The 18,266-nt window shown below is 37.1% G+C and overlaps 1 protein-coding gene across 1 annotated transcript in view; it reads right to left on the reverse strand.

Annotated features, from left to right (window-relative positions):
* The window catches only part of GUCY1A2 (guanylate cyclase 1 soluble subunit alpha 2), a 425,465-nt gene that overhangs the window by 139,449 nt on the left and 267,750 nt on the right, over positions 1-18,266 (reverse strand). The window contains exon 6 of the mRNA XM_019948660.2: positions 17,568-17,711. Coding sequence (XP_019804219.1) covers positions 17,568-17,711 — 144 coding nt within the window. The remainder of the gene's footprint in view (positions 1-17,567; positions 17,712-18,266) is intronic.

The following is an 18,266-nucleotide window of genomic DNA, read 5'->3' on the forward strand; positions in this document are numbered from 1 at the left end:
TGCCAAACCAAACTTGGGTCCCCTTGCCTGCATGCAGTAAAGTCAATCTACTGACACCGTGTTGTGGCGAAGGAAAGTGCAGCTTTATCACAGGGTACCAAGCAAGTAGTCCAGGGCAGTTAGTTCTCACAACACCTACTCGCAGATGGGTTTCAGGGAAACACTTTTAAAGGGCATGTGAGGGAGAGGAGTCACAGGGTATGTGATCAGCTCACACACAATTCTCTGATTGATTGTGAGGTAACAGGGCAGTTCTACAGGGTTTAAATTATCAATCCTTAAGCTTCAGTAAGCCTGGGGGCTATGCACTCCTGGTCACCAAATAGTTAATGTCTTCCATCTAGTGGGGATTTTATCATCTGTAAAACAACTCAGAAGATGTGCATAGATATTGTTATCTAGGTACTTCAGAGAGGAGTTAAAGCAGAGGATATGGGGGAGGGGTCTGTCCCCAGAAGGCCTCATAGGGTCCTGCTTTGTTACATAGGGCTCTGCTTGGTTTTAGTAAGAGCATACTGTATAATTTGAACAAAGCCCTCTGTAGCTCACAAGACAATAAAAAAAAGATTGGGGGAGATGAACCTGAGGTGAGGTGAGCACTAAATTTGAGAGTGCTTTTCCATTATGGCATCTTCCGACCTCAGAAGTGACTGAGAGGTTGAGAAACTGAGCAGTGCTTTTGACAACAGGGACAAAAATTGGAGTCCAAGGATTGCCAAGGGGAAGGCCTCAATAAAAACCTCTATACTTTGAGACGAGACTGTAACCAGCAACACCACAGGTATAAGTAATTCCAAAAACATCAGGTGAATCAGAAGTAAATTGGCCCTCAGAAAGACTTAAACTCAGTGTTAAATCATCTGATTCCTGATTGCTAGAGCTCCTATCAATCATTCCCAGAAGCACACATAAAATTTCCCTACAGGAGGGTAACATCATTCTAGGTCTAAAGTTATTTCTATAATTTTTTATATACAATCTCCAGAACCCAAACAAAAAATAATAATAAATAGACACACAGGAGACAAGTAACATGACTAAATATTAACTGAAAGAACAGACAGTGTAGTAGACCACAGAAGCTCTAGAGAATGAATTTATCAAGCAAAGAGTTTAAATTAATTATGGTTGATATATTCAAGGATATAAATAAAAGCAATATAAAAATTTTGTCAGATAAATGGAAATTTTAAAAATAGGTATAGGACTTCCCTGGTGGCACAGTGGTTAGGAATCTGTCTGCCAATGCAGAGGACATGGGTTTGAGCCCTAGTCTGGGAATATCCCACATGCTGTGGAGCAACGGAGCCCATGTGCCACAACTACTGAGCCTGTGCTCTAGAGCCCGTGAGCCACAACTACTGAAGCCCATGTGCCTAGAGCCTGTGCTCCACAACAAGAGACACCACCGCAATGAGAAGCCTGTGCACCGCAACAAAGAGTAGTCCCCACTCACTGCAACTAGAGAAAGCCCACGTGCAGCAACGAAGACCCAACACAGCTAAAAATAAATAAATAAATAAATTTATATTTAAAAACAGCTATAAACTGCTATAATCAACATTAAGTATTAAGTGGATGGGTTTAACAAATGATTTTCATAACCAGCTGAGGTATTAGTGAGTTAGAAGATAGATCTGAAGAGAGTATATAAGACTCAAGCTCTGATAATTAAACAGAGGCAAACTACAGAAGAGAATCTGTTATAATCCTATCTACTGGTAAACTCTTAGTGAAAAAATAATCTAAACACATTCTTTTTTAAAAACACAAACACATTTCTAGTACCGAATAAATTCACTATACAGTATAGATCTATTAAAAGCATAGTTGGCCATAAATTTTACCAGTAGTATTATGAAGTATTTTTGTGTATTATTGCTACAATAAAACAATGGTTTACTAAAACTGCCACTATATGCATTATCTAGGATATGAAAAGTAAATTCAAATGTGTCTATTTGATAAACATGAGAAATGAGGGTAACTGAGTTCAGTATCTTAATTGTGAGTTCATAAAATGCCTACGTAGTTCTTTCTGACCCCATAGGTTTTCTCCTTAGATATAAATTCTAGAGGTAGAACATTTCAAATGAGTATACACACTTCAAGATGAAAAGTACTAATTATAATTGTATAAACAAACAACTATCAAAGAATCATAGAGAATTAATCAGGTTATCAAATGATTAGATTTTGTTTTTTCTAAATACAATCTTGGGCTGTAATCTCATGGGGTTAACTATTGCAATATTTGCAAAGAGCAAATCCCTCCAAATATTAAAATAACAATATAAGGTTTTCTTTGTAAATAACAACTATTTAAAAATTAATTGCAGAATAATTATTTCATCATCTCAAAAAATCCTATAAGCTCATTAGAAGGCTAAATTGAAGCTTGAGAAGCTAGAATTTAATGTATTACAGTACACATAAATTGTAAATTAATATTCCTGCCTTTGGGATAGGCAGTTAGAAGAAATTCATAGCATTTCCCTGATTTGCAATTGAGATTGTTAACCACATTAGTATTAAAACATGATTACACATTGTTTTTAACTCTATTTTACAATCACTCTATAATTGCCTCTTTATATAAAATGCACTCTTTGAACAAATAAAAAGAATTTGAATTTGTATGCCTATTAATGATACTCAACAAATATTTTTTTAAAACTGAGGTCCAAAAGTAAAACTTAGATATTTGGACACATTAACTCAAACTTCTTCAAAACCCTTAAATCATGAAAATGCTACTTGTCTTTCTAATATATGTTTAATCGCATTTTCTAGTCAGTCCTCAACCCAGCTTCTCTTTTCCTAGCAACACTACTTTTTAAAGCATAAAGCACAGGCAGTAATAAACATTTTGTTATTTTACTCAAAGAGTATTTAAACTATTAGTAAAAGTTAAGACTTTCAACACTAAAAACTCTATTCAAAATACTTCGGTAAGATTAGGTTCACAAAATTAAAGAACAGGAGAAAATTATACAATTTTCTAGTGAAATCACAGTATAAGTAAGTACCTCAAGCAAAAAGGAGATAATATATATCTGATATTACTTTTCTTGAATTGTCAATTGTTTAAGGTATATGAAAATCAGGTATCCTATGGGGTGGGGAAAAAATAGGCATCTTGCTGGCATTTCCATATACTCAGCCAGTAAGATCAACATTGTATTGATAAGATATTTAAAATCTAGTCACTATTTTTAAAAACAGTCTTAACTGAAGCCTCTTTGGGCTGATTTTTCAAAATTTATTGTATAAATAGACCATATTTCTGTATGCTTTTTAGATCGAGCTAGTTAGATAGAACTTTTTGGGTAGAACCAGTCTAGAACTAGCCTCTGAGTTTCATTAGAGTACTTATAGAAAAACAATTTGCTTGAGTATTTTAAACTGAATAAGTAAAATGCTATATTCTCTGGTAATTTTTACTTATTTTATTTATTATTTATTTTATTTATTTGTTTGTTTATTTATTTATTTATTTTGGCTGTGTTGGGTCTTTGTTGTTGAGCGCAGGCTTTCTCTAGTTGCGGCGAGCGGGGGCTACTATTTGTTGCAGTGTGCAGGCTTCTCATTGTGGTGGCTTCTCTTGTTGTGGAGCACAGGCTCTAGAAGCACAGGCATCAGTAGCTGTGGCACGTGGGCTTAGTAGTTGTGGCTCACAGGCTCTAGAGCACAGGCTCAGTAGTTGTGGCACATGGTCTTATTTGCTCTGTGGCATGTGGGATCTTCCTGGACCAGCGATCAAACCCATGTCCCCTGCATTGGCAGGCAGATTCTTTTTTAATAAATTTACTTTATTTTTTTATTATTTTTTATTTTTTTGCATTATGCGGGCCTCTCACTGTTGTGGCCTCTCCCGTTGCGGAGAACAGGCTCCGGACGTGCAGGCTCAGCGGCCATGGCTCACGGGCCCAGCCGCTCTGCGGCACGTGGGATCCTTCTGGATTGGGGCACAAACCTGCATCCCCCGCATCGGCAGGCAGACTCTCAACCACTGTGCCACCAGGGAAGCCCTAAATTTATTTTTTATTTATTCATTTTTGGCTGCTTTGGGTCTTCGTGGCTGCACACAGGCTTTCTCTAGTTGCGGAGAGCCGGGGCTACTCTTCACTGCGGTGCACAGGCTTCTCATTGCGGTGGCTTCTCTTATTGTGGAGCGCAGGCTCTAGATGTGTGGGCTTCAGTAGCTGTGGCACGTGGGCTCAGTAGTTGTGGCTCATGGGCTCTAGAGCGCAGGCTCAGTAGTTGTGGCGCACGGGCTTAGTTGCTCCATGGCATGTGGAATCTTCCCAGACCAGGGCTCGAACCCATGTCCCCTGCATTGGCAGGCAGATTCCCAACCACTGTGCCACCAGGTAAGTCCTGGCAGGTGGATTCTTAACCTTTGTTCCACCAGTGAAGTACTCTAGTAATTTTTAAAATTAAAAAGTTTAACCTAGTCAGTTTTACAGTTAATGATTCAAGGACATTATCGACCATTTGCAAGGAATTATAATTGATAATTCAGGTTCCTGTTTCCCATCATGACAGGTGCCTCATAGGTTTAAAAAACCATATAAAATTAGTAATTTATTTTTCAAAATTTGAGAGGTTTGGGGGAGTTTTCCTTTGTTTTCAGAAATTATTGCAAGTCAAATAAGTTAAATATTAAAAAGCCTAAAAACTTAGTTTGAAGTAAACAATCAACTGATCACATATCAGCTCTACTGTAACAACCAAGCATGTTTAATGAAAGATTCTTTCAATAAGTTTAGAAACATTCCCATGGTAACAAGTTAGAAGCCAATTGAAAACCAAATTAAGATGCCAAAAAAAAAAAAATTCCAAACTTTGCAAATAATATAAATTAGTAATGAAGCTAAAATTATTAAGGTGATTTTATTATTTTGAATTCTCTTTCTGCATTCTTATTAAATCTTTATTGATATTTCCTCTTCTGATATGATAAAAGTAATTAATAAGCCAGAGCCAATGTTATATTCCACAAATGAAAATATGGATGAGCACATTGTAAAAAAACAATTCCCTGGTTTGGTTCTATGGTAATTTAAGTTCGCTTTGACAATGCTGAATCAATATAAACATTATATCTCCTATAAAAGAAAATCCAACATAGAAAAACAATCCCAAATGATAAGTCTGCTCAGCTGGTAGCCTTGAAAATTTAAGAAGTGATATGAATTCCATCTGGAATGTGTATTTTTGCAGTTTGCTTCAGACTTGAGACAGCATTCCTTTTGTTTGTTTTTCCTGGCAGTTGTAGGAGTATCATTCACACACTTGAGTAATTCAATAATTATGTCCTAGGGAACTTAAACTTAGATTTTAAAAAATTTTTATTTTTCCTTGCTTTCCTGTTTTCACCACCGGTGGGAGTGGCTTGAAAACTCTCCATGTTTTTAAATTTTCAAATGTAAACATATATGTGCACATTAAATAATAGTAATAAAATTAATAATTTTTCACTATAATCCCTATGTCCACCTTCCCTATTGCATGCTCCTTCATCCCATCATTGCTTTACTTTCTCTTACAGAAAGCAACATCTTGAATTTTGTATTAATCATTCCTTACTTTCCACTTTCTCCTTCAAGGTAGGTATTTCAAAATAGCATTATTTTTTCAATTTTTCTAGTTTTGAAATTTAATTAAATGGAATAATTCTATAGAATTGCTCCATGACTTGCTTCTTTTGTACTATATTGTTTTTGACATCCATCCATTTGATGTTCAGTTCCTGAAGTAATTCATTTTCCCAGCTGTATGGTATACTGAGGTATAAATGTATCACAGTTTATACATTCTATTATTAAATGGATATTTAAGTTATCTCCAGTTTGAGGCTATTATGAAAGTATTTCTGTGAATAATCTTGTGCGTGACTTCTGCTACACATGCACAACTACTTCCCTGGAGCAAACATTTAGGAGAGGGCTTACCGGGTTGTAAGAAAGGCACAAGTTAAATTTTACTAGTTAATGCCAAGTAAATTGTACCATTTATACTCCCACCAACTCTGTGTGAGATTTCTTGCTACTCTAACTCCTCAGCAACAGTGTCACTGTCAGACTTTCTAAGTTGTGCCAAACTAGTAGGTGGGAAAACTTTATCATAGTGTTATTAATATATCTAATCTGAATACTGATGAGGTTAACCACTGATAGTTTTATTGGTTATATGTATTGCAAAATATTCTCCTAGTTTGTGGTTGACTTTTTATTCTCTTTAGGTGTTCTTTGACAACAGAAAAGTTTTAATTTTAATGTAGTAAAATTTATCCACATTTTCCTTTATGGTTTCCTTTATGATTTTTCCTTTAAAGTTTTTGACCTGCTTAGTCTCCAAAAAATTCTTCCCCACTCTAAGTCAAATTTCTAATTATATCATATTGCATGCAAATGTCAAATCATTATGTAGTACACCTGAAACTAACATATTGTATGTGAATTATATTTTAAAAAAATCAATAAAGAACACTGAGTTGTTTTTTAAAATTCCTAATTATAAATTTATAATTATATTCTGTAGCCTATAATATTTACCCACATGTAACTGACTTATGTGCAGACACATGAAGTGCAGTTATATATTTTTTTTACATGGATAACCAATTGGCCCCCAAACATTTATTGAATAGCCCATTATTTCCCCATTGATGAATGCCACCTCCGTCATTTATCAAGTTCTCTTTTTCTCTCAAGTACTGCAGTCTCATTAAGATATGTTTAGTTTTGTTAAAAACTTTTGCACAGCAAAGGAAACCATGGACAAAATGAAAAGACAACCTACTGAATGGGAGAAAATATTTACAAGTAATATGATTGATAAGCAGTTAATATATAAAATATATAAACAAAATATATAAACAGCTCATACAACTAAATGTCAAAAAAATAAGCAACCTAATTAAAAAATGTGCAGAAGACCTGAACAGATATTTTTCCAAAGAAGATATACAGATGACCAACAGGCACGTAAAAAGATGCCCAACATCCCTAGTCATGAGAAAAATGCAAGTTACAACTGCAATGAGATATTACTTCACACCTGTCAGAATGGCTATCATCAAAAAGACCACAATAACAAATGTTGGAGAGTATGTGGAGAAAAGGGAACTCTTGTATAGTGTTAATGGAAATGTGAATTTGTGTAGTTACTGTGCAAAACAGTTTGGAGTGTCCTCAAAAAACTAAAAATAGAACTAACACATGATCCAGCAATTCCACTCCTGGGTATATAGTTGAAGAAAACAAAAACCCTTATTTGAAAAGATACGTGCATCCCAATGTTCATGGCAGCGTTACTTACAATTGCCAAGATGTGGAAGCATTCTAAGTGTCCATCAACAGATGAATGGATAAAGAAGATGTGACATATATATATATATATATATATATATACACTACAGGATACTACTCAGACATAAAAATGAATGAAATTTTGCCATTTGCTACAACATGGATGGACCTGGAGGATATTATACTTAGTGATATGAGTCAGACAAAGACAAATACTGTATGTTATCACTTATATGTGGAATCTAAAAAAATAAAACAAACTAATGAATATAACAAAAAAGAAACAGACTCACAGATATAGAAAACAAACTACTGGTTACCAGTGGGGAGAAGGAAGAAAGGAGGGGCAAGATAGGGGTAGGGGATTAAGAAGTACAAATTACTATGTATAAAATAAATAAGATATAAGGATATATTTCACAGCACAGGGGATATAGCCAATATCTTATAATAACTATAAATTGAGTATAAGCTATAAAAATTTTGAATCACCATGTCATACACCTGAAACTAATATAATATTGTAAATCAACTATACCTCAAATATGTATATATGTACCATTATATAAATCACAGATATATTATGGAATTAAATACAAATGATGTGAAACACAAAAAATAAATTAAAATGGAATTATTTAAAAAATAAAAAAGACTTTAATGTACTTAATGTAAAAAAAAGAGATACTTTTGGATTCCTATGATTTCTCTTTTGTAGAATTCTTTAGGATTACTGTGTCTGAGAACTGATTAGTGTCTTTTAATAATTCCAGAAAAAAATAATTTTTTGTGCATGCCCTCTATTATATTCATGTGGAGATGATAATTCCAACTGAATGTATAAAGTCTCCTACATTCTTTTATTCATATTTCCCCAGTTTTAATTCTCTGGACTTATTTACAGGAACTTTCTTCAGCTGTATCTAATCTGCTTTTAAACTCATCCACTGAGAGTTTTTTTGTTTTGGTTTGCTTGATTTTTGGTTTTTGTTTGTTTCTTTTGGTATTCTGTTGATTGCTTAGAAATTCTCCGGTTCATTTTCAAACCTAGTTGTTCCAGCCTTTTTTTTTTTTTTTTTTTTTTTAATTGGGGCATAATTGCTTTACAATGTTGTGTTAGTTTCTGCTGTACAACAAAGTGAATCAGCTATATTTATACATATATCCCCTTCCTCTTGGACCCCTCCTCCCACTCCCCCACCCGCCCCATCCACCCATCTAGGTCATCACAGCACACCAAGCTGAGCTCTCTGTGCTATACAGCAGGTTCCCACTAGATATATATTTTACACATGGTAGTGAAGCTTCTCTTTTATTTCTTTAATTATTTTAAGCATTGTCATTTTGATTCTGTGTCAAATAATTTTGATATTTGACAACTCCAGATCTGTTTTTCTCATCTTCTGTTTCTACTGGTTCTTAACCCATAGTACTTCATTTTCCTGTGTGATTTTTTTCCCTTTGTTTTATTTTGTTTTGTTTTTAGTATTAGGCAGTCATTTTTCAGAGAACTATATCTGTGGAAATTCTTTGAAGAGGGAATTGAAGTTGACTTTTTTTTTTTTTTGCAGTACACGGGCCTCTCACTGTTGTGGCCTCTCCTGTTGTGGAGCACAGGCTCCAGACACACAGGCTCAGCAGCCATGGTTCACGGGCCTAGCTGCTCCGCGGCATGTGGGATCTTCCCAGCCCGGGGCACGAACCTGTGTCCCCTGCATTGGCAGGTGGACTCTTAACCACTGCGCCACCAGGGGAGCCTGAATTTGACTTTCTTCATGGAGGGATAGTGTTTCCTATTATCACTGTTAATGACAGAGCACTTAAATTCACCACTCAAATTTTGTTTTATCTATATATATAATGTGATTGACACATTTCTCTCTTTCCTGAGATCAGTGATATGCTTAGTGACTTTCAAAAAGCTACTATTTCTAAACTATTTAACACTACATTTTAATCAGAAGGGTCAGTCAGAGTATCTACTTTGCCATACTGCCAAACTAGGAATATATTCACATTTTGAGGCTTTTTTCTGTATTTTTTAACCCATGGTTGATGAACTGTTATAAAAAGTCTGCCTTGATTCAAGGTCACTTTGCCAAATAGAAGATTTTTGTTTATAAGAATTCATAGTAAAAACATTTCTGGGATCTATCAGGTGCTTGCAGAAATATAGCTAGGTGACCTCATCCATTCTCAGAGGTAGATCCAAGATTGCAGACAGCTCTCAGTACCAAAAAGAGTACAATACACGAGGAGCTACATTTTCCACAGTTTCTGATATTTCCTCAGTCTTGGGCTCCAACCTTCAAGATCTTTCACATAAAAAGCTATTTCAGAAGTAACCCTGAAGGGGACGAGGGGAAAATGGTGGAAGAGTAAGACGTGGAGATCACCTTCCTCCCCACAGATACACCAGAAATACATCTACACGTGGAACAACTCCTACAGAACACCTACTGAACGCTGGCAGAAGACCTCAGACCTCCCAAAAGGCAAGAAACGCTCCATGTACCTATGTAGGGCAAAAGAGAAAAGAATAAACAGAGACAAAAGGACAGGGACAGGACTTGCACCAGTGGGAGGGAGCTGTGAAGGAGGAAAGGTTTCCACACACTAAGAATCCCCTTCACGGGCGGAGACTGATGGTGGCGGAGAGGGGAGCTTTGGAGCCGCGGAGGAGAGCACAGCAACAGGGGTGCGGAGGGCAAAGTGGAGAGATTCTCGCACAGAGGATCGGTGCCGACCAGCACTTACCAGTCCGAGAGGCTTGTCTGCTCACTGGCCGGGGCGGGAGGGTCTGGGAACTGAGGCTTGGGCTTCGGTCAGAGCATAGGGAGAGGACTGGGGTTGGCGGCGTAAACACAGCCTGCAGGGGGTTAGTGTACCATGGCTAGCCAGGAGGGAGTCTGGGAAAAAGTCTGGACCTGCCGAAGAGGCAAGAGACTTTTTCTTCCCTCTTTGTTTCCTGGTGCACGAGGAGAGGGGATTAAGAGCGCCGCTTAAAGGAGCTCGAGAGACGGGCGTGAGCCGCGGCTAAAAGTGCGGACCCCAGAGACGGGCATGAGACACAGAGGCTGCTGCTGCCGCCACCAAGAAGCCTGTGCACAAGCACAGGTCACTATCCACACACCCCTTCTGGGGAGCCTGTGCAGCCCACCACTGCCACGGTCCCAGGATCCAGGGACAACTTCCCTGGGAGAACGCACAGCGCACCTCAGGCTGGGGCAACGTCATGCTGGCTTCTGCCGCCGGAGGCTTGCCCTGCACTCCGTACCCTCTCTCCCTCCGGCCTGAGTGAGCCAGAGTCCCCGAAGCAGCTGCTCCTTTAACCCCATCCTGTCTGAGCGAAGAACAGATGCCCTCCGGCAACCTACATGCAGAGGCGGGGCCAAATCCAAAGCTGAGCCCCGGGAGCTGTGAGAACAAGGAAGAGAAAGGGAAATCTCTCCCAGCAGCCTCAGAAGCAGTGGATTAAATCTCCACAATCAACTTGATGTACGCTGCATCTGTGGAATACATGAATAGACAACGATTCATCCCAAATTGAGGAGGTGGACTTTGAGAGCAAGCTTTATGAATTTTTCCCCTTTTCCTCTTTTTGTGAGTGTGTATGTGTATGCTTCTGTGTGAGATTTTGTCTGTATAGCTTTGCTTCCAACATTTGTCCTAGGGTTCTATCCTTTTTTTTTCCTTAATAGTTATTTTTTATTTTAATAACTTTATTTTATTTTATCTTACTTTATTTTATTTTACTTTATCTTCTTTCTTTCTTTCCTCCCTTCCCTCCTAAAGACAACGAATCATCCCAAATTGAGGAGGGTGGACTTTGAGAGCAAGATTTATGACTTTTTCCCCTTTTCCTCTTTTTGTGAGTGTCTGTGTGTATGCTTCTGTATGAGATTTTGTCTGTATAGCTTTGCTTCCACCATTTTTCCTAGGGTTTTACCCATCCGTTTTTTTTTTAAATTATTTTTCTTAATAATTAATTTTTAATTTAATAACTTTATTATATTTTATCTTACTTTATTTTAATTTACTTTATCTTCTTTCTTTTTTTCTTCCTTCCCTCCTTCCTTTCTTCCTTCCTCCCTCCCTCCCTCCCTCCATCATTTCTTTCTTTCCTTCATTCTTTCTTTCTGTCTTTCTTTCTTTCTACTTCTACTAATTCTTTCTTTCTAATATTTCTCCCTTTTATTCTGAGCCGTGTGGATGAAAGTCTCTTGGTGCTGCAGCCAGGAGTCAGTGCTGTGCCTCTGAGGTGGGAGAACCAACTTCCGGACAATGGTCCACAACAGACCTCCCAGATCCACATAATATCAAATGGCAAAAATCTCCCAGAGATCTCCATCTCAACACCAACACCCAGCTTCACTCAATGACCAGCATGCTACAGTGCTGGACACCCTATGACAAACACTAGCAAGACAGGAACACAAACCCACCCATTAGCAGAGAGGCTGCCTAAAATCATAATAAGTCCACAGACACCCCAAAGCACACCACCAGACATGGACCTGCCCACCAGAAAGACAATAACCAGTCTCATCCACTGGAACATAGGCACCAGTCCCCTCCACCAGGAAGCCTACACAACCCACTGAACCAACCTTAGCCACTGGGGGCAGACACCAAAAATAACAGGAAATATGAACCTGCAGACTGCAAAAAGGAGTCCCCAAAAACAGTAAGATAAGCAAAATGAGAAGACAGAAAAACACACAGCAGATGAAGAAGCAAGATAAAAACCCACCGGACTTAACAAATGAAGAGGAAATAGGCAGTCTACCTGAAAAAAAATCAGAATAATGATAGTAAAGATGATACAAAATCTTGGAAATAGAATAGACAAAATGCAAGAAACATTTAACAAGGACATAGAAGAACTAAAGAGCAAACAAGGAATGATGAACAACACTATAAATGAAATTAAAAATACTCTAGATGGGATCAATAGCAGAATAACTGAGGAAGAAGAAAGGATAAGTGACGTGGAAGATAAAATAGTGGAAATAACTACTGCAGAGCAGAATAAAGAAAAAAGAATGAAAAGAACTGAGTACAGTCTCAGAGACCTCTGGGACAACATTAAATGCACCAACATTCGAATTATAGGGGTTCCTAAAGAAGTAGAGAAAAAGAAAGGGACTGAGAAAATATTTGAAGAGATTATAGTTGAAAATTTCCTTAATATGGGAAAGGAAATAGTTAATCAAGTCCAGGAAGCACAGACAGTCCCAGACAGGATAAACAAGGAGAAATACGCCAAGACACATATTAATCAAACTGTCAAAAATTAAATGCAAAGAAAACATATTAAAAGCAGCAAGAGAAAAACAACAAATAACACACAAGGGAATCCCCATAAGGTTAACAGCTGTACTTTTAGCAGAAATTCTGCAAGCCAGAAGGGACTCGCAAGACATATTTAAGGTGATGAAGGAGAAGAAACTGCAATTAAGATTACTCTACCCAGCAAGGATCTCATTCAGATTTGATGAAGAAATTAAAACCTTTACAAGAGCTGCAAAAGCTGCGAGACTTCAGCACCACCAAACCAGCTTTACAACAAATAGTAAAGGAACTTCTCTAGGCAAGAAACACAAGAGAAGGAAAAGATCTACAATAATGAACGCAAAGCAATTAAGTAAATGGGAATAAGAACATACATTTCGATAATTACCTTAAATGTAAATGGACTAAATGCTCCCACCAAAAGACACAGATTGGCTGAATGGATACAAAAACAAGACCCATATATATGCTGTCTACAAGAGACCTACTTCAGACGTAGAGACACATACAGACTCAAAGTAAGGGGCTGGAAAAAGATATTCCATGCAAACGGACACCAAAGAAAGCTGAAGTAGCAATTCTCATTTCAGACAAAATAGACATTAAAATAAAGACTATTAGAAGAGACAAAGAAGGACACTACATAATGATCAAGGGATCAATCCAAGAAGGAGATATAACAGTTGTAAATATTTATGCACCCAACATAGGAGCACCTCAATACATAAGGCAAATCCTAACAGCCATAAAAGGGGAAATCAACAGTAACACATTCATAGTAGGGGACTTTAACACCCCACTTTCACCAATGGACAGATCATCCAAAATGAAAATAAATAAGGAAACACAAGCTTTAAATGATACATTTCACAAGATGGACTTAATCGATATTTATAGGACATTCCATCCAAAAACAACAGAATACACATTTTTCTCAAGTGCTCATGGAACATTCTCCAGGATAGATCATATCTTGGGTCACAAATCAAGCCTTGGTAAATTTAAGAAAATTGAAATTGTATCAAGTTTCTTTTCTTACCACAATGCTATGAGACTAGATATCAATTACAGGAAAAGATCTGTAAAAAATACAAACACATGGAGGCTAAACAATACACTACTTAATAACAAAGTGATTACTAAAGAAATCAAAGAGAAAATAAAAAAATACCTAGAAACAAATGACAATGGAGACACGACGACCCAAAACCTATGGGATGCAGCAAAAGCAGTTCTAAGAGGGAAGTTTATAGCAATACAATCCTACCTTAAGAAACAGGAAACATCTCGAATAAACAACCTAACCTTGCACCTAAAGCAATTAGAGAAAGAAGAACAAAAAACCCCAAAGTAAGCAGAAGGAAAGAAGTCATAAAAATCGGATAAGAAATAAATGAAAAACAAATGAAGGAAACGATAGTAAAGATCAATAAAACTAAAAGGTGGTTCTCTGAGAAGATAAACAAAATTGATAAACCATTAGCCAGACTCATCAAGAAAAAAAGTGAGAAGACTCAAATCAGTAGAATTAGAAATGAAGAAGGAGAAGTAACAACTGACACTGCAGAAATACAAAAGATCATGAGAGATTACTACAAGCAACTCTATGCCAATAAAATGGACAACCTGGAAGAAATGGACAAATTCTTAGAAATGCGCAACTTGCCAAGACTGAATCAGGAAGAAATAGAAAATATGAACAGAGCAATCACAGGCACTGAAATTGAAACTGTGATTAAAAATCTTCCAGCAAACAAAAGCCCAGGACCAGATGGCTTCACAGGCGAATTTTATCAAACATTTAGAGAAGAGCTAACACCTATCCTTCTCAAACTCTTCCAAAATATAGGAGACGGAGGAACACTCGCAAACTCATTCTACGAGGCCACCATCACCCTGATACCAAAACCAGACAAGGATGTCACAAAGAAAAAAAACTACAGGCCAATATCACTGATGAACATAGATGCAAAAATCCTCAACAAAATACTAGCAAACAGAATCCAACAACACATTAAAAGGATCATACAGCATGATCAAGTGGGGTTTATTCCAGGAATGCAAGGATTCTTCAATATATGCAAATCAATCACATGATACACCATATTAACAAACTGAAGGAGAAAAATTATAAGATCATCTCAATAGATGTACAGCCGACAAAATTCAACACCCATTTATGATAAAAACCCTGCAGAAAGTAGGCATAGAGGGAACTTTCCTCAACATAATAAAGGCCATATATGACAAACCCACAGTGAACATCATCCTCAATGGAGAAAAACTGAAAGCACTTCCACTAAGACCAGGAACAAGACAAGGTTGCCCACTCTCACCGCTCTTATTCAACAAAGTTTTGGAAGTTTTAGCCACAGAAATCAGAGAAGAAAGGGAAATAAAAGGAATCCAAATCAGAAAAGAAGTAAAGCTGTCACTGTTTGCAAATGACATGAAACTATACATAGAGAATCCTAAAGATGCTACCAGAAAACTACTAGAGCTAATCAATGAATTTGGTAAGTAGCAGGATACAAAATTAATGCACAGAAATCTCTGGCATTCCTTTATACTAATGATGAAAAATCTGAAAGTGAAATCAAGAAAACACTCCCATTTACCATTGCAACAAAAAGAATAAAATATCTAGGAATAAACCTACCTAAGGAGACAAAAGACTTGTATGCAGAAAACTATAAGGCACTGATTAAAGAAATTAAAGTTGATACAAATAGATGGAGAGATATCCCATGTTCTTGAATTGGAAGCATCAACATTGTGAAAATGACTCTACTACCCAAAGCAATCTACAGTTTCAATGCAATACCTATCAAACTACCACTGGCATTTTTCACAGAACTAAAACAAAAAATTTCACAATTTGTATGGAAACACAAAAGACCCCGAATAGAAAAAGTAATCTTGAGAACGAAAAACTGAGCTGGAGGAATCAGGCTCCCTGATCCCATACTGTACTACAAAGCTACAGTAATCAAGATAGTATGGTACTGGCACAAAAACAGAAAGATAGATCAGTGGAACAGGATAGAAAGCCCAGAGATAAACCCATGCACATATGGTCACCTTATCTTTGGTAAAGGAGGCAGGAATGTACAGTGGAGAAAGGACAGCCTCTTCAATAAGTGGTGCTGGGAAAACTGGACACATACATGTAATAGTATGAGATTAGATCACTCCCTAACACCATACACAAAAATAAGCTCAAAATGGATTAAAGGCCTAAATGTATGGCCAGAAACTATCAAACTCTTAGCGGAAAACATAGGTGGAACACTCTATGACATAAATCACAGCAAGATCCTTTTTGACCCACCTCCTAGAGAAATGGAAATAAAAATAAACAGATGGGACCTAATGAAACTTCAAAGGTTTTGCACAGCAAAGGAAACCATAAACAAGACAAAATGACAACCGTCAGAATGGGAGAAAATATTTGCAAATGAAGCAACTGACAAAGGATTAATATCCAAAATTTATAAGCAGCTCAATAAGAAAAAAACAAACAACCCAATCCAAAAATGGGCGGAAGACCTAAATAAACATTTCTCCAAAGAAGATATACAGACTGCCAACAAACACATGAAAGAATGCTCAACATTATTAATCATTAGAGAAATGCAAATCAAAACTACAATGAGATATCATCTCACACCAGTCAGAATGGCCATCACCACAAAATCTACAAACAATAAATGCTGGAGAGGGTGTGGAGAAAAGGGAACTCTCTTGCACTGCTGGTGGGAATGTGAATTGGTACAGCCACTATGGAGAACAGTATGGAGGCTCCTTAAAAAACTACACATAGAACTACCATATTACCCAGCAATCCCACTACTGGGCATATACCCTGAGAAAACCATAATTTAAAAAGAGTCATACACCAAAATGTTCAATGCAGCTCTATTTACAATAGCCCAGAGATGGAAACAACCTAAGTGTCCATCATCGGATGAATGGATAAAGAAGATGTGGCACATATATACAATGGAATATTACTCAGCCATAAAAAGAAATGAAATTGAGCTATTTGTAATGAGGTGGATAGACCTAGAGTCTGTCATACAGAGTGAAGTAAGTCAGAAAGAGAAAGACAAATACCGTATGCTAACACATATATATGGAATTTAAAAAAAAAATGTCATGAAGAACCTAGGGGTAAGACAGGAATAAAGGCACAGACATACTAGAGAATGGACTTGAGGATATGGGGAGGGGGAAGAGTATGCTGTGACAAAGCGAGAGAAAGGCATGGACATATATACACTACCAAACATAAGGCAGATAGCTAGTGGGAAGCAGCCACATAGCACAGGGAGATCAGCTCGGTGCTTTGTGACCACCTGGAGGGGTGTGATAGGGAGGGTGGGAGGGAGGGAGACACAAGAGGGAAGAGATATGGGAACATATGTATAACTGATTGACTTCGTTTTAAAGCAGAAACTAACACACCATTGTAAAGCAATTATACTCCAATAAAGATGTAAAAAAATAAAATAAAAAAAGAAGTAACCCTGAGACCTAAGGCTTCATAAGAACACCTGTACACTATCCATAGGAAGTTGTTCAGGTCCTCCAATTTCTTGCTTCTTATTTCTTGCTCTTCGGATTGTCTCTCAGAACTGACTCTCACCATCACTGTTGCTTGGTGTTGTTGAATTGGTCACTGACAGCAGGTTCCTTCCTTGGTTTAAGCCTTTAACTCTCTTTTTTTTTTTTTTGTCCCCATAGTAATTTGTCTTCCACACAACTTTTCCTATTTTGGGTCATATTCCATTTGTTCATTTCCTGTGTTTATGAGTTATCTCTAGTAATCCCTCCTTCTTGAGCAACTGGCTTATCTAGATCTGTAAACTATAGTATGTAGAATTCAGAAGGGAATTTCTTGCCTCTTCAGTTAAAGGTACATTACTACTCAAACAAAACTATTGAGAGGCTTACCTGAATTGGTCTTCCATCAGGTGTCAGCACCTCTTCAGAAAGTTCCATCATCTTCAGGGCCATCAGAGCAATGGGTTTAGCATGGCAGAGGCTTTTTCTGTGGAGCCCTGCAGCAACACAGTATGCATCACCTATTGTTTCCACCTGCAGCAGTCAGACAAATCAAATGCAAATGTATGATAATGAGCCAAAGTTGAAATACTTATCTGCAATCACAAATGTTACTGGAAAACATATCATCAAAACATCAATAAATCAAGCAATTAGACAATAGAGTATAATCATAAAAGAGTTTGCAAACAGCCAGAGTCAAATACTAACATGTCACCCCAGACCTGTTTGTTCATCAACATTAACACCATAGATGATCATTGAAATCAGAAACAACTAGAATATAAAATAATTATCCCTCACAAAAATAGAATTGTCAGTGTTTTGCCTGGATATTTTCCAAATAATGACTTTTTACAAAGACACTCATCTCCTTCAAACCTTCAAGTAGACCTTCACTGGAAAGTAATTCTTTTTGCAATTTTTCCCAGTTACTCCACACGTTTTAGTGTTTATTTTTATTTTTTTAATTGAAGTATAGCTGATTTACAATGTTGTGTTAGTTTCAGGTGTCACACTTTTTGATATATCTGTAATTTGTTGTCTAGTCTATTCTTATTTACTCTTAATAATTATAACATGTAACAC

The sequence above is a fragment of the Tursiops truncatus genome, chromosome 8, assembly GCF_011762595.2.
Source record: "Tursiops truncatus isolate mTurTru1 chromosome 8, mTurTru1.mat.Y, whole genome shotgun sequence".
Lineage (NCBI taxonomy): Eukaryota > Metazoa > Chordata > Mammalia > Artiodactyla > Delphinidae > Tursiops > Tursiops truncatus.